At 51.5% G+C, this 15,731-nt stretch overlaps 6 protein-coding genes across 6 annotated transcripts; 3 read left to right on the forward strand and 3 right to left on the reverse strand.

Moving 5' to 3' along the window:
* Nucleotides 1-48: 48 nt before the first annotated feature.
* On the reverse strand, nucleotides 49-1,663 carry M421DRAFT_64418 (MFS general substrate transporter; the record flags this gene model as incomplete). The annotated part of the gene is made up of 2 exons (XM_033596156.1): nucleotides 49-1,134; nucleotides 1,187-1,663. 2 exons carry the CDS (start codon nucleotides 1,661-1,663, stop codon nucleotides 49-51), a joined length of 1,563 nt encoding a protein of 520 aa, XP_033447897.1.
* Nucleotides 1,664-2,596: 933 nt separating this feature from the next.
* Nucleotides 2,597-4,111, forward strand: M421DRAFT_5919 (acriflavine sensitivity control protein acr-2; the record flags this gene model as incomplete). Its single annotated transcript, XM_033595663.1, has 1 exon — nucleotides 2,597-4,111. One exon carries the CDS (start codon nucleotides 2,597-2,599, stop codon nucleotides 4,109-4,111), a length of 1,515 nt encoding a protein of 504 aa, XP_033447898.1.
* A 915-nt stretch (nucleotides 4,112-5,026) lies between these two features.
* On the forward strand, nucleotides 5,027-6,435 carry M421DRAFT_64458 (glycoside hydrolase family 76 protein; the record flags this gene model as incomplete). Its single annotated transcript, XM_033596161.1, has 2 exons — nucleotides 5,027-5,969; nucleotides 6,023-6,435. 2 exons carry the CDS (start codon nucleotides 5,027-5,029, stop codon nucleotides 6,433-6,435), a joined length of 1,356 nt encoding a protein of 451 aa, XP_033447899.1.
* A 157-nt stretch (nucleotides 6,436-6,592) lies between these two features.
* M421DRAFT_5921 (uncharacterized protein) lies at nucleotides 6,593-7,153 on the reverse strand (the record flags this gene model as incomplete). Its single annotated transcript, XM_033595664.1, has 1 exon — nucleotides 6,593-7,153. One exon carries the CDS (start codon nucleotides 7,151-7,153, stop codon nucleotides 6,593-6,595), a length of 561 nt encoding a protein of 186 aa, XP_033447900.1.
* A 238-nt stretch (nucleotides 7,154-7,391) lies between these two features.
* On the reverse strand, nucleotides 7,392-9,665 carry M421DRAFT_172118 (acetyl-CoA synthetase-like protein). The gene is made up of 4 exons (XM_033587792.1): nucleotides 9,202-9,665; nucleotides 9,110-9,128; nucleotides 8,422-9,046; nucleotides 7,392-8,375 (listed from the first exon to the last, which is right to left on the reverse strand). The coding sequence occupies exons 1-4, from the start codon at nucleotides 9,546-9,548 to the stop codon at nucleotides 7,630-7,632; spliced, it is 1,737 nt and encodes a 578-aa protein (XP_033447901.1). The 5' UTR covers nucleotides 9,549-9,665; the 3' UTR covers nucleotides 7,392-7,629.
* A 3,943-nt stretch (nucleotides 9,666-13,608) lies between these two features.
* On the forward strand, nucleotides 13,609-15,159 carry M421DRAFT_5923 (uncharacterized protein; the record flags this gene model as incomplete). Its single annotated transcript, XM_033595666.1, has 4 exons — nucleotides 13,609-13,695; nucleotides 13,819-14,012; nucleotides 14,070-14,628; nucleotides 14,680-15,159. The coding sequence occupies 4 exons, from the start codon at nucleotides 13,609-13,611 to the stop codon at nucleotides 15,157-15,159; spliced, it is 1,320 nt and encodes a 439-aa protein (XP_033447902.1).
* Between the last annotated feature and the right edge of the window lie 572 nt (nucleotides 15,160-15,731).

Consider the following 15,731-nt stretch of genomic DNA (forward strand, 5'->3'; position numbering starts at 1 on the left):
ATATCGGACTTGGGTATCTAAAATGAAATGAAAACACAACACGACTTTCTACTGCGCGCTCGCGTTCGTGTTCCTCCTCACCAGCTCGTTCTCCAATTCCAGCCTCTCTTCGACAGTCAAGTCGCTCGAGGCCTTGCCAATTCTGACACCCAAGAACATGAGAATGAGACCAGCGCTCGAAAGCGCGGTCGCCAACCAGAACGCAATCTTGTAGCTCTCTCGCGGACCCCTTTCTTCCGTTTCGCTCACGGCCAAGTCTGCAAAACTCAGGAAGACGGCGATGCCGAGGAACAGCAGACTGTTCATGAAGGCCCCTGCAAGGCCCTGACGGTTTTTGGGCATCGAGGTTGTGAGAAAGATGTTGCTGACGTTGTATGTGATGTCAATTCCGAGCGTGGCGCAGAGCATGGCCGGGAAGATGTAGGCCCAGTAGCTGAAGTGGACGGGGAGAATGGCGAACAAGAGGGTGCAGAGGATGTATGCGGTACCGCTGATGAGAAGGAGAATGCGTCCAGGAAGGAGGTGAAGAACAAGGCCACCGACGGTGACGAGGACGAGGCCACCGACACACATGGGTGCGAACCAGGCAGCAGTGAGAAGCGGACTGGCGCCCACGACTTCCTCAATGTAGAAAGAGGCATAGAAGAGGAAAATGCCGAACGTGCCGTACTGGAAGAAGAGAGCTGTTGCAAGCCACTTCATGCCCTTGACCTGGAACATGTCGCCCGGGAGCAATGGTTGCTCAGCGACCCAGCCCTCGATGTAGATGAAGGCCCCCAAGAAGAGCCAGCCGACGATGAAGGTAGCAGGGATGTAGGGTGTTGCCCACCCCTGCGGTGCATGACTACCGTCTGTGAGGGCAAAGATGACAAGGACAAGACCTGGCGCAACCGTCACCAAGCCCCACCAGTCCATCTTGACGCCCTTGCCATGCTTGTCTTCGGGCCTGTTCGGTACGCAGAAGTATGCCACTACACCGATGATGGCGAGGATGATAGCTCCGATCCAGAAAAACCATCGCCATGTTGTGAACTGGGCTGAAACGCCAGCAAAGAAAATACCGGTGAAGAAGCCAACAGGGGCAAAGGCGCCGTACAGACTGAAGACGAGGTTCTTTCTCGGTCCCGGACGGTACTGTTACTGGTTAGCTGGTATTGCAGAGCAGCGCACGGACCCCTAAGCTTACAATGCTCCCCAGAAGCATGATCCCAGATGGCAGAAATGCTGCAGGACCGAAGCCTTGCAGTGCTCGACAGAAGATGAGCATAATGTAATTCTGGCTGAACCCTGCGATGATGGTCCAGACCAGGAGCCAGACGAATCCACTGACGAAGACGATGTATCCTCCATACATGTCAGCTAGTCGCCCGGCTGGTAGCAGGAAAGCACCAGTGACGAGGGAGAAGACACTGGCGGGCCATGTCTCTGCTTGCTTTGGAATGTTGAGAGCTGGAATCAACGATGGCAGCAGGATGTTGAAGCCAGAGATAAGGTACTCGGCAACGAACATCGATCCGAGGAGAGCAACACAGAAGCCCAGCTCAACCCATATCGAACTGAAAACTGCAGGGCGCTCTCGTCCCAGTCTTTCGATCTCAGATGCGCTGTAGCCCTCCCTTGATTGTGGAGGGGAATCCTCCTGACCCTCCTTCGATTCGGCCATGGTCGTGCACCCAAACGAAGGCGACAGCAATGCCTGATATGAGAATCTCAGAAATCGATAAAGCTAGAAACGACTAGTCGTGATAGGGGCTTGCAGAAGATGGCCGTCGACTCGAGGTGAGAAGTGAAGCCAAACAGTGTATGATAGACGGTATCGCAGTTGTTAATACTGTAGTCGCTCTTGGGATGTGATGGGTAATGTTCGTGTATTGGTTTTGGGCGTCGATGTTCTTGGTCGTTCATGGCGTCTCTTCTATATCCTGGCGGTCGGCGTCCGTGACGGCCGCAAAATGACTGGATCTCCAACGTGCCCGACATTTTGACTGAGCAATCCATCATAAGAAGCCACCACGGCTCAATTGCGTCTGTGACGTCCACACGAATGGTGGTGACGAAGTGGAGCGAGATGCCAAGATATGCAAGAGATGAGCTTGGCCTGCCCGTTGCGGCTAGCATAAACAGGTGGCGAGATCGACTGCTTAAGCGATCGTGCAGCAAACAGGCCAAAGGATGCCTTTGTCAGCGAATGGGCTTCTGTGAGTGGCCGATGGGCCAGAGGATGGCGACTTTGGCCGATCTCGCTCGCCGTACGGATATACACTCCAGCCTTTCCATAGCGGAGCCGGCGGCCAACGTGATTTCAAGGACCCTTAGGATAGGACGTACATCGACAACCGTCAGCCAAGCTCATCTGCATCTACTCGAGAATCCACGGTCCCTTACGGTGTATCTTCTACACATCTTGCATGGCGCTTGTCCAATGAGCTCGACATTGCTCAACCTGCCCACAAAAGCCTGCCATAACTGTCGCAGACGTCGCTGGAAGTGCGATCGCTCCTCCCCAGTCTGCCACAAATGTCTCTCGTCTGATACCGAATGCTTGGGTTATGGCAAGCTCTTTGTGTGGAATCGCGGGGTCGCGAGTCGGGGGAAGATGATGGGGAAGTCTTATGAAGAGCGACGGGATGCAGCCGATCGATCTTCGAAAGAGGAAGCCAAGCCTCACGGCGCACCTGCCATCACATGGGAGTCTGATCTTGTCGTTGCAAAGACGCTGCCAGCGCCCTCGGAGCCCGCGGACGGAACGTCAGCCGAAATTGCAAAAGATGGCCCCGCTCTCGGTTCAGAAGCCGAAGAAGATGCGGAAATGGTACTTCACCGGCCCCTGGTCGATCCGCTGGTCAACGACTTGGACCGCCACTCGCGCTACTATTTATACCATTTTGCAACCCAATTGTGCGAGGACATGGTTGTGTACGACATGCCAGGGCGCAATCCCATCCGCGATCTGATACCAGCAACATCCGCGTACCCATTACTGCTGCAGATCATCGTTGCCAACTCGGCCTTCCACGTCTTCAATATATCGCGTAATCCTATGGGCCAATCAACGTATCAAGCTCAGCAAAGCTCTTGTCTCGTCGCGTACTATCAAGCAGTCAGTAGGTTCGGTGGACCACTGCAGTCTTCATATCGAGACGCACTCACTGCAAAGACCAATGCACTATCACTACTGGCACAGAATGTTGCTTCTGTCACTCCGGCCAACATTGACCTGGTCCTGGTGACCATCCTGCTCTTCGTCAACTACACTCTCGTCGAGTCTGGCAAGGACAAGTGGAAAGTGCACATGGATGGTGCGCTGTCTCTGATCAAGCTTCTAGGAGAACCTCCTTACTTACAACGACCGATGAGCAGACTACGTCTTACCATCCTTTCTGACCTCCTGATCTTCTACGTTCTCGGGTCTACCCTGTCATTCTCGACGATGTCCAAGTTCGTGCCGGATACAATTGACCTAGAGCCGATTTTACGCTATGCAGAGACGAACAACTACCTTTCGATGCCATCACCTCTTCTTCGCATCATGCTCGAATCCTTCGAACTCCCAGACTCTCGCGATGGCACGTCTGGTAACCTGAGAGACAACATCCAGATGCAAGTAGGTGTTCTGCTGCAACGGGCGCTTGACTTCGATCCCATCACGTGGTCATTCGATTTCGAACCTGCTTCACCTTTCGAAGACTTGAAGCAGCGTGTTCGTATTGCCTCCGCGCATCGTTCTGCAGTCTGCATCTACCTCGCTCGAGTGCTCCCTGCTACCCACCCGCTCCTCGATCCTGCCAGCGACACAGCCCTTGTCAACTTGACAATGCTCGCCAACGATGTCGTTCAGCATATATCACACCTCAAACCTGGCGACGCAGTCTTCAAGTGCATATGCTGGCCGCTGTTCTTGGCTGGTGCCGAATCTGAGGACCCTGCACAGCGCGAGTGGATTATGAACATATTGGACACGCTGTATAGCGAGATGTACTGGGGCTATCTGCATACAGTCAAGAGGGTGCTGGAAACCATATGGATGTGCAAAGACCGAGCAGAATTGGGGGCGGACAACTGCTGGGTAGACGAGGTAAAGGAGATGGGGACCGACGTCCTCATTGCTTGAGGGTCGAATCACCTGGGCGAGGTCGCATCATTCGCGCGACCGTCGTTCTGTCAAGCACATTCTATTCTGACGCCTTTGGTGCTTCGCGATTTTGTTCGCATGCATAATCCGGTGTAGTTCGCCAGCAACGATGAGGCTGTCGGCCAACTCACACCAGCTTGCACTTCATTAGCACTATGGCATTGCAACGCTATCAGTATGGACGCAATCACTGCTCTTGTTCGCCTTGTTTTGGGGGACATTCGTGCGTTCGTCAGGGCACGTGTGGCTGCTCTCAAATTCCGAGGTTTTGGTGATGGTAGGACCGACTCAGCTTGACGTCTGCGAGACACAACTCTTAAACTCACCGATAAACTCTTAAGGGAAGATATTGCACGTCATCCAACAATAGCGTATCCGCACATTGGTGTCTGTGCGACACAGCGATCGCTTGCACCTTGACGCGCCTAGTCCAGCGCTTCCGCTCTACCGAATCTCGATGCACATTATGCTGCTGTGGCTCGTGCTATCCGTCGCGGCTGCAAATGCATATCGTTGGATGCCCAAAGGAATCAGCACCATCTTCCGTTTTGGTCAAGCTCCAATAGCAGATCCGTACATATTGGGTGTGAAACAGCACCTGTTGCAGAAAAGGCTTCGCTATGTATAGCGCCAAGGTATACCATGCGGCTCTTGAGCAAAGGAGCGGATATGGGCAGGTGCGCTGTCTAAGGCGGTGAAATTAGGGAGCAGGAAGCACAACGCGTCGCTACTACTACAAAGATGTCGCGCGACGGTTTCTGTTCGCAGATGCACAATTGAGTCTCTCCTCTTCCACACTCCTTTGTCAACAGCCATCCAGTACTCTTAATATCCGTATTAATACACTGCTTCTCAGCTGCAGTACAAAGGAAACGATCAGCTACTATTGTCGTCATGTACCCATCGTTTCTCGTACACTCGTTATTGCTCGGCATATCTTTCACCTCTAACACATACGCACAAAGCCTGTACGACTCGGTTTCTGATCCCACCAAACGTGCTGAATTCGCCCTGTCGAGATTACAGATCTGGTACAACTCCGGTACGGGTCTGTGGGATACAACAGGATGGTGGGGAGGCGCCAACGTTATGACTATGATTGCAAACCTCGCAAAGATCGACCCAAATAATGCGCAACTACAAGACCTCGCAAGAAGGGTATTTGCGAACACAATAGTCCAAGCGCCTGCAAAAAATCCGCAACCGGGTATTGAGAACGAGACGAAGAGGAGACGAGATGTCGACCCAGGCAATGGCACCTTCACACTGTTCAATGAGACTGGTCTGGAATCGGGGTACACAAAGATTCTCAACCCTTGGGGCGTCCACGAACCCGTGACCGTCTTCCCCTTGGGCTGGGACGCAGATGAGGGCCAATATGTCGACGTTCAGAGCCTGCGAAACTTCGCACCGTCATCGAAAGACGCAGCTACTCAGGCTGCTCTTGCGACTACTCCGAACCCGGAAGACTGGCTGGACGGTTTTTACGACGATGACCTCTGGTGGGCATTGGCTTGGATCGGAGCCTACGACGTGACGCAGAAGATCGAATACCTCCAGTTGGCAGAAGGTATCTTTGGCCAGGTCACCAAGGCATGGCCGACGCGCTGTGGTAACGGTGGCATCTTCTGGAGCTGGAAAAAGGACTACATGAACGCCATCGCTAATGAACTATTTCTGTCGACCGCGGCACACCTTGCGAACCGAGCCCAAAACAAGGACACCTACGTCGAGTGGGCGGAGTTGACCCTCCAGTGGTTCTTGAACAGTGGGATGATCAATGATCAAGGGACTATCAACGACGGCCTCACTGAAGGCTGTGCAAACAATGGCTTCCGTGAGTACATCCGGATGGCTTTGATCATGAGTAAGCAACTGACATGACTTCAGAAACATGGTCCTACAACCAAGGCGTCATCCTCGGTGGCCTCGTCGAGCTCAACAAAGCGGCTCCCAACGACACCTACCTTCCCCTGGCGAGTAAGATCGCCAAAGCCGCAATCGAAAAGCTCTCAGATGATAATGGCGTCATACACGATGTTTGCGAGCCTGGTTGCGGTGGAGATGGAACTCAGTTCAAAGGCGTCTTCATGCGCAATCTGCAGATGCTCCATGAGGCTGCGCCGGATGATGCGTTTACAGACTCGATCAAAACGAATGCCGACAGTATTTGGCTAAACAACAGGAATGAGAATGAAGGGAACACGCTAAGTGTGGTTTGGTCTGGGCCATTTGTCAGTCCGGCGAACGCGAGCACGCATTCGAGTGCGATGGATGTACTCGTTGCTGCCATCTCTGTCTGATTGGGTATTAGGTTCCAAACACGCCTAAGGTAATGACATAATGATGCATCAGCGACCGGCGTTTTGTATTCAGGGAGGGCGCATAGACGTAATAATCCATTTCTTCCCAATGCCTACCCCACTCTCTACCTTAGTTCCGAATATCTTAAGATCTCAACTACGCACCCAGCCACTTGATCGGGATCAATCCCGCACCGTTCAAATAGTCCACCTTGCCCAGCGGAACACCCTTGTGCCTCAAGATATCGTACATGGTGACAACGTGGAACCAGAAGTTCGGATGGGCCTGTCGCTGTACATACTCAAACGCAGTGAACTTGACCTCGATAGGACCCTTCGGCAAATGCTTCGCGAGATGAAGCGTGACTTGAAAATCTTCTCTGTTATCGAGAACCTCAACTTCAATACCTTGGACGTACGAGAGCGTTTTCTGGATGCGCGCTAGCAGCTCCGGGAACGTCTTCTCTTCATCGGGCATCGTGATAGTAGGGGCCGATGGATTGCAGCGCTCGACGATGAACTTTGCGGTGTCGGTGAAGCGGTAGACTTGGTAACAGAAGTCGCCCATGTCAGGATAGAGGCGTGCGGTGAGATACTCGTTTGGATCTGTATTGTTGGCTTCGGCGTACGCTTCACCTTTGCGTATCACTGCGGCTGCATTCTGCAAGCCGAATATGATGGGCTCGAGAGCAACGATATGAAATGACTTAGGTGCCATGCTTGGCGATCAGGTCGAGAAAGACGTACAAAGACTGGTTGATAGGTTGGTGTAAATAGTATATGAGGGTGCCTTGTAATGCCTGCTCGAAATTGATGAGAAGCGCGGGTGCTGCTCTACCTAGCTGCAAGGTGCCGGCCCAAGGCTACACTTATACCTGTCTCCCCTACACGTATCGGTCATAGCGTAGGCCACACGGAGTCTCTCAAGCGTCCGAATCCACTGAAGGCATCTCTAATGCGGTGTAATAATGCAGACATTGGCAGCCTTGTGGACGAGTCGGACGAATCCCGAAATACTGTGCTGACATCTCCGTCGGAAGTGGCTTAGTGCAATCAGATCAATTAACCAATTGGCACCACTGGGATTACAGAGCGAGCAAAGGACGCGAAGTACGCGAGATTGATGCAGCCTTCTTATTGAATGTCGTATGCTGTGGTGGCTTGGCACCTAGCGTTCGTGCGAGAATAAGCCGGTCATGACACACCAACTTCAGTCCGGAAAAGGGTACCGAGCCCTCCCACTGCTATCGAGGTGTAGAGATCCTCAATTTCCTGTCCGTAGAGACGGGTCGTAGCGTATCTTTGAACAGTGTCTTTCAGTCCCATCTCAAATGGCTTCGCCTTCTTAGCAAAGATGATATAGCGTTGTTCGAGTTGGCCAGCGGTATCTGCCACATCGTTCGCTTTACGAGCTTGCGGCCAGATCTCTTTGATCAAGGCCTTCTGTGCTGATGTGTCCTCTGTATAATATTGTGCGTATAATTCGATGATAGCCGCAGGTTTATTCCTACCGGTACCAACCAGCAAGCAGGCATGGACCTTTGGATGTTGTGCGATCAAACGCTCGTGTAGCATCGGATTGAACTTCGCACCATTTCTAAAAACGATAATGTCATCCTTCCGACCTTCATGCTTCCAATGATGAGGCTTTGTTGGGTGCTTCGAGTATAGGTCGCGCATCGAGAATTCTAGTAGATGAGGGAAGACCTTGAAGACGCCCTGGAAGTCTGCACATTGTGGCTTTTTGACGTAGATGAGCTCGAATAGATCAGCTACCGGCCGCATCTCTATGCCGTTAAGCAGTGGATTGATGCAGACATACGACCAGTCTTCGCGGTCTGTGACGTGTTGAACCATAGAGACTGTCTCGGTCGATGCCATCAGGTTCACAAGCGGGACATACTGAGACACGATGTCCCCAGCAGTTTGCAATAGCGATCCTGTGTAGCGTCAGCTTGCATATTTCGTTCCAAGGAATCCACATACCTCCAACATATGTGATGTGTTTCAAACTGCGCATGTTTGCCAGTGCATCTGGTCTTCTCGACAGCTCCTCCAGAGTTGCCGGTACGCAGCTTATCGAGTCGATTTGCGCATATCGTATCATCTCTTCGATAGTGTCTACAGTGGCTTGTTCAGGTGGACCTAGGACAATAGTGATATTGCTGAAACACACGTCCGTGATGCCAGCGCCGATCCCTGAGCTCGACGTGATTGGCCATGCCAGGTAGTTGCGGTGTCTGGCATCAAATAAGTCGCCCCATACGGTCGGCCTTCCGTCTAGAGGAGCGACAAGGTGGTGCTGGTCGGTGGTACCGATTGACCAGTGGGTGCACGTCACTGGCGCTGGCAAACCTGTAGACCCTGATGTGTGTATGACGAAGCAAGGATCGAGCTTTGCTTCCTCGAATGTCTTGCTGTACGGAAAAGACTCGCATGGTGAATCGTCTAGGAGCGCAGCCAGCTCTGGAACTTTTACAGTGTCAAGCCGACACCATTCTAGGATGCCTGATATAGGAAAGCCAGCCGTATAAAGCAGAACAGTGCAATCAGTCTGGCGGACAAGGTTCGTATGGCCGGCGAGACTGTTTCGATGAGAGCTGAATAGTGGCTTTACATGTCAGCTCAATCTCGCTGCTATTCGGGTAGCTAATAGGGGGGGCTGAAGCCATACCTTGTGGCCTGTCTTCATGCTAATTGAACATGTCAGCTACTTCGTTTTCGTGATGCCGTGCGCTCGGGGAATGGTGGCGAAATCGTACTTACGCGGCTACGAGAACAATGTACAATCGGATATCTGGGAATCCCATGTACATAATCGTTTTGAACTCAGAGCTCACCCCGACATTTCTTTGGAGAAAATATGCCATTCTGTTGACAGCATTCGCAAACTCGTCACCGTCAACGCAGTTTTGCCATAATGGTATGATTACACTTACTTGCCGCCAATTGACATCCTGAAATCCATGGTCCAGGTTTGCGTGGCTCACCGGGTACGAGAAGCATATTCGATCTGGTTGTTGCCGCGAATTGTCGTCGACAATATTCGGTATGAGTCGTCTGCCATACGACTTGGCATTTGTCGTGCTCAGAACCGTGTCCCAGAACGCCATGGACAATTTCGAGGGCGTTGCGATGAAGCTATTGTGTGTGTACTTGTAACCTCGGAAGGATCAAAGCGCCAGATACATACTGATTAACACGTCGCTGGCTCTCCGTGTCTTCTGACTGGCCAGACATTATGCCACTAACCCTGCGTCTAGTCCAGATTGTTTTTCGGGGAGCCATGAGGCTGATTGTAGGTAAACTACGGCATCCCGCGCCACAATTTGCGACTGAAGCTGCACATCATCCTGGAAGATAAGCGAGATGACCGTCACAGTTGCCCGTCTTGACTTGTTGTAACAGCAAATTTACAGCGGTCAAAATGGACAGAGTGGAGATTGTAGTCGTCGTTCCGGCAAGTGCCGTCAAGTAGGTAACGGAGCCCTGGTCCGCCGTGGCTTGAGCGGTCCGTCCTGCCCTTGCTCACCTCACCCAACCTCGCCTAAATCTCAACCCCAAGCTCGGCTGACTTTCTCATTTGACACCACGGAGCATCATGATAAATCATCAAATCAACTTATTCCGCACCCTTTTCCGCGAGCGTATTCAATCAGCCTATGCTGCATCCTAGGCTCGAGTCCAGGCAGGCAGAGGCACATAGAGGCGCCCAATAATGCCCAATGATCCTGCGACTAGATGACACTACGACGGCACAACGGCATGCAGTTAGGTCTCGCAGGTCTATTCTTTGCCATTGCCATCATGGTGTGCTTTGAAACTGCGGATGATGTAATACACAGAGACATTTTTTAAACGCTGTTTACAGGGTCATACGATACAAGAAACATTCGCTCAATGGCGGAGTACGCTACAAAGTCCAGGGCACTCACCTGTTGGTCATTTGTAGACCCGTGAAAACTTTCTTTACAACCGTGTACAGGTCCGTCTCAGTGTTACGCCCACGAGGCATCTGATGAGATTGGATTCATGCCTTACGCCGGCACTTGTCTGCTTGTGGACTCTGCCGTTTGTGCGTACGGAGCATGTGACCTAGACAAGCAGGTTGGTACACGACAATAGCGCATGCTCTGCGCGAGCCGTTACTGATTGCTTCTACTACAACCTGGAACAATGAGTCACTCACTGGTGCTCTTGACTAAGAATGCATGTGTGAATTACCTATTCCAGATTCCGCTCCGCATGTCCGTACCCAGATGGGCTACTCGTATGTCCTGCGATTCAGTTGCTGTTTATACGGGAACAACCAGTTGTTGGCCAACAGGAGGTTACTTCACGACTTAACATGAAGGCAGACTGCCAGTCGGAGTGGTCTCCGTCCAACGAAGTTGCTTTTGACCAAAGCATGACATGGCTACCGCAGGACAAAAAGACCCATTGAACCACCGGCTCAATAAGTAGTCATTACCGCCCTCTTGTGAGAATGTCATCTTCAACACCATATTTATTCACCCTTCACCTAAATCCGTCAAGACTAATAAGCAGACTACTGTCATAAGCAACCTTTTACATTTCACAAGCTTTTCTAAGAGGCTATGGCACTACCCGCTGAAGGATTGGCATGCCAACCCCAAAAATACTGAAAAAATTACCGAGCTCAACAAGCGTCGGGAAATTGGTAATACATTCAGCGCTTAACTTCTAACATAGGGGTCGCTGCGCGACCTTCGTTCCTGGCAACTTCATACGTTGCGGAACATCTGCTGAACGGTGTACTGCGCCAAAGCTCAAGGGGTGCGTAGTACTGATCTGTAGCAGGCCGTATACAGGCAATTGACACGTTCTGTATACCTGCGAGTTTGTCATATGCGCTGGGGGTAGAACGCAAATATGGTACTTGTATGATAGAAGCTGAAATGTGTACATTCTGAATGCACCACGCCTATTCTTTCCTGCTCGGGAGGCGGTGCAACCGTTGTGATGTACGCATACATACATAGCTTAATATCTAATTGAGCAGATTAATGTATAACAAACGTACCTAAGGTAAGCCGTGCCATGCTCGGCCACCTTTGGTGTCGCAGAGTAAAAGACAAGATGGGAGACGAAGAATTAATCATGTATTCGAACGCAGACTGTAATGATACGTTCTTTATAGATACCCATTACGTTATTCATGAGAAATTAACATGATGCTAGGTTTCTAGATCTCCAGAAGGAAGCGGCTGTGTGCTGAGTTCAGGATGTTGTTCACGGTAATGCTTCAGACGAGCATCCCGGCGTTTGAACGTCCTCATGCAACCGGACGCAAGACAGTTAAAAACTTCCCCGTTGCCATGGTTCGACCGCATGTGGCGCGCGAAATTCCCTCGTCGGTACCTGCTAGTGAACACACCGCCGCAACCTTCCACTTTACAACGCAGAAAAGGTGGTACGACACTCTCAGCAGATGTGATTGACGCTGAGTCGGGAGATATTGTCGATCCGGCGGGATCAGCTCTATTCGCAAAGTCTTGCGCAGACCATGATGTAGCTTCGACATTCGAGGGCTCAATTTCTGGTTTCGTGTAGACTCTGGAACCGCTCGTTGCTTCTTTTCAGAAGATGTGAATGCTTGCTGCTCGTTGTGTGCATCTAAATCTGAGCCCGATATATCGGGTACTGGGTGCATGCTTCTGTAGTCCGCTTCGTCTTGGCTACAGAGAGAGGTCAATGAGAACATTAAAGTGCGAAACGCAGAGCTGAAATCTGACCTGACATCGTTAACGCGTTTGAGTATCTTTGTGCAAGCTTCGAATACATTCAAGCCAGTGATTTGCTCCGTGTGTTCTTCCCTCACATGGTCCTGAAGCTCAGTGATGCCTCCAAAAATTCTGTATGGATGACCATATGGGCACCAATAAAGATGAACCGAGTGACTTTTGGGAGCAGCTGTCTGCGTTCGCAGTGCGTCGACAAAACGTGACTGTATGGTGTACGTGGCTAGGATGTCATTGCCTCCAGTATTTTCCAGCTCCGATGCCACTCCGGGTTAGAAAAATTCAATGGACTTTCGAGAAAACTCACTATTGTCCTTCGAAAGACCACCCTTCGTCCTGCTATCTCCTTCGATCTCAAGAGCTCTGTAAGGAGAAGGCAGGCCCTTATCATCAAGTCCAGCGTGCAGATCTGACCCACCCGCTAAAACAAGAAAAATGTCGCTTCCGTGTTGGTCATCGTCTGCACTGTCCCAATCAGTTTCTGTGTCGGGGTCTCCACCTGACAAGACTTGGCTGGGCTCATGAGCAGCGGCCTCAGGATCAGGATCAGAATCCGAGGACCCACTTCTTGAGTTTTGACCGGGTGTGTCGACCGCCTCCTTATCGTCGTCCTCATCGTCTTCATCATGCACGACTGTTGATGTCGCGAACAGTGATAACTCCCTTTGGTGCTTACCCAGGTGGCCACGTAGCTGCCTCACCGAGGACGGTTGGAACTCACATAGCGGACACTCCGTTTTGCCGTCTGTAGCTGCAGTAGAGATATGACATTGAGTAACAGCCTCATAGCTCTTGTCGGTGAGAGGACTGGCATGGTCACGCTTCAGATGCGTTTGGAATGTTTCTCTGGAGCAAAACAGCCGGCGACACCCTTCGACACAGCGCCACTGTCGACGATGCTCCTGCAGCTCGTGGTTCCACCACTCTTTTCTTGACCCGTATGTGCGATCGGGGTTGGTACAATCTTCAAATGTGCAAACCTAGAACAGAGATTATTTATCGCCAGATTTCGATGACTCAAACCTTACATATGGTTGTAAGTCGTTATAAACATGCTCTTGCCAAGCGACGTCTTGATTGACGTTCACGATGTAACGGCACAGCATGCATTCAAATGGCTTTCCATCATGTCCTGCTTGAGGTAGAGGTGGGGGTCTCAAATTTTCCCTGCCCGACATCGATGAGGCGAAGGATGTTTGCGATGCATGATCGTCGAAGTCTTCGCTGATGTCGGGTTCTGGAGCTTGTTGACCGCTCTTCATCTGAGTTGGGATGGAGGAAGCCACAGTTCCCTCAACTACTTTCATTGATTCGTTTACTCCATCTAATCCTTCTGCGAGCCTTTCTCGGTGTATCTTGCGGTATCTAAGATACTGTCTGTCTTGTACAAATTGATGAGATGACTACCTTCATGGCCGACCCCACGACTAGACCAGAGGTCGACGTTTTGCTCAGGAACAGGCTAAGAGAGGAGGGATACGATGTTTACTTCGCCAATGTCAGAGGGATGGAGGCAGTGTTAGCAGATATGAAAGTCAAGCTTATGTTAGATGCGAATTAAAAGGTACGTGCGGAGTAGAACCCCGTTGCAACCAAGGCCCCGTACTCACAACGTCGATAGCCGCAATTGACCGAACCCAGCCAACTCAAGCAAGAATACCGCCGGTTCAAGTTCAGCATCAGCAAAAGCACCTACGATGATCAGATTCGCAAACTCAAGCGTTACAACAACAGTTTGACACAATTGACTGAAACGTCACTCACTCTCGAACCTTCAAGACGTCGCGCGACTAAAAGCTTTAGAGCTATCCAATAGTACGCAAAGACACTGTATCATACGCTACGTTCGAGCGTACAGTGCACCTGTCACAGTCACGTTGCCAACCTGCGTATGGAGAATAGGGTCAAGACGCAGCGGACGGAGAAAGACACTACTTCGTGTGCACCGTTTCATTTCATCTTCACGCAGGCGGTTGATGCCTCGACCAACTCGCTTCCTTCTTGGAAAGAGGCGGAGATACGATATGTCCCTAATGCCCTGGAAGAGAGGCCACAGGCTCCTAAGGCATTGCGTGCCAATGAGTGCTCTAGCAAGAAGAAGCGGTCAGTGCGGTTTGGCTCGATCGAGGTACAGCTGTCGCGGCTGCCAGATACCGCTGCTAAGAATACTGCCATCGCTCAATCAGCGACCGCCGTCAAGCCTGACTCGAAGTTGTGCAAGATCCAGAACCTGTGCGTAGCGATTGCACAGCTATCGCCAGAGCATGACATATGTGTAGGATTTCTGCTCGACACCTCGCAGCAAAAACACGGTGTGTACTCGCTGACGACGGACCATATTCGACAAGACTGGGCGAGTTACACACTAGACGAAGTCTTGACCGGACCTCAGTCCCATCTCGCGCCGATCAGCATGCGCGACAAACTTCGAGTCGCCGTCAACCTAGCGTATGGATTGTTACAGTTGTACCAGACGCCGTAGCTCAACGAGGATTGGAAACAGACCGAGGTTCTGTTCGTCAAACGTCCAGGACTCCCGGCCTCCTCAGTCTACGAGCATCCTTACGTCTGTTGTGACTTGTCCCAGAGCGCTGCGCAACAAACTGTGACTGCTCCTACGGCGACGTATCGAGTCATCCGTAATAAGGCTCTGTACAACCTTGGCATTGTGCTGATCGAGCTCTGCTATGGGAAGCCGATGCGAGGACTTGAGGAGCCAGAGGACTTGCAGTGCGATGGCACCCCAGGTGTCGAGTGGTGCATCGCGAACCGAATCGTCAAAACAAAGCAGACAGAGTCCGTTCTAGGATGGCGGTACAGTGATGCCATAAGACATTGCATCTGGTGTGATTTTGGCATTTTTGACGCTGATCCTGATAACGAAGAGTTCCAGTCGGCGGTACACGAGGGCGTGGTTGAGCAGCTGGAGGAATCGCTCAGGTACTGGGAGGGTCAGCCATAGGTAGTTGAACATGCATCGAATACGTGTTGAGAGGCGCCCTTGGTCAATCATATTGGAATGTCACAGTCATGCGTGGACCCTTGATCGTGGATCCGCAAGCTAGTCTAGAGGCTTATTGCAGGATCTGACGCGAGTAATTTCTCCGCAACGAATCAAATTGGCGTGGAGAAAGCCACAGGAACGAATGAACGCCCTCACGATCCACAAATCATCAAAGATGGCAGGCGGGAATCCAGATACAGCAGCGGCGTCCCAACGCGGCTGCGGTCAGGCGAGGACGGGATGGCAACAAAAGGGCTGCTGTTGAAGTGCCTGGTCGCGTTCGGCGAAAGGCAAATGCCGGAACCAAAGAAAGCGCGTTCCTAGCCCGAAAACGTCGATATGCAGGGTCTCCGAAGGCGTTGGAGGCTGGCTTGGAGCAGCAATTCTAACGAGGGACAAGGCGGCGCTGGATGGCGCGTTAGTCGTCGTCAAGCGGTTCCTCAGCATGTCCGGCTCTCCTGATTATCTTCACTGTGGACTCTACACGAGCGGACTCTGTTTCAGGGCCTCAGTTGCTGTCATCCACAGTG

This window comes from Didymella exigua, assembly GCF_010094145.1.
Source record: "Didymella exigua CBS 183.55 unplaced genomic scaffold M421scaffold_16, whole genome shotgun sequence".
Taxonomy (NCBI): Eukaryota; Fungi; Ascomycota; class Dothideomycetes; order Pleosporales; family Didymellaceae; genus Didymella; species Didymella exigua.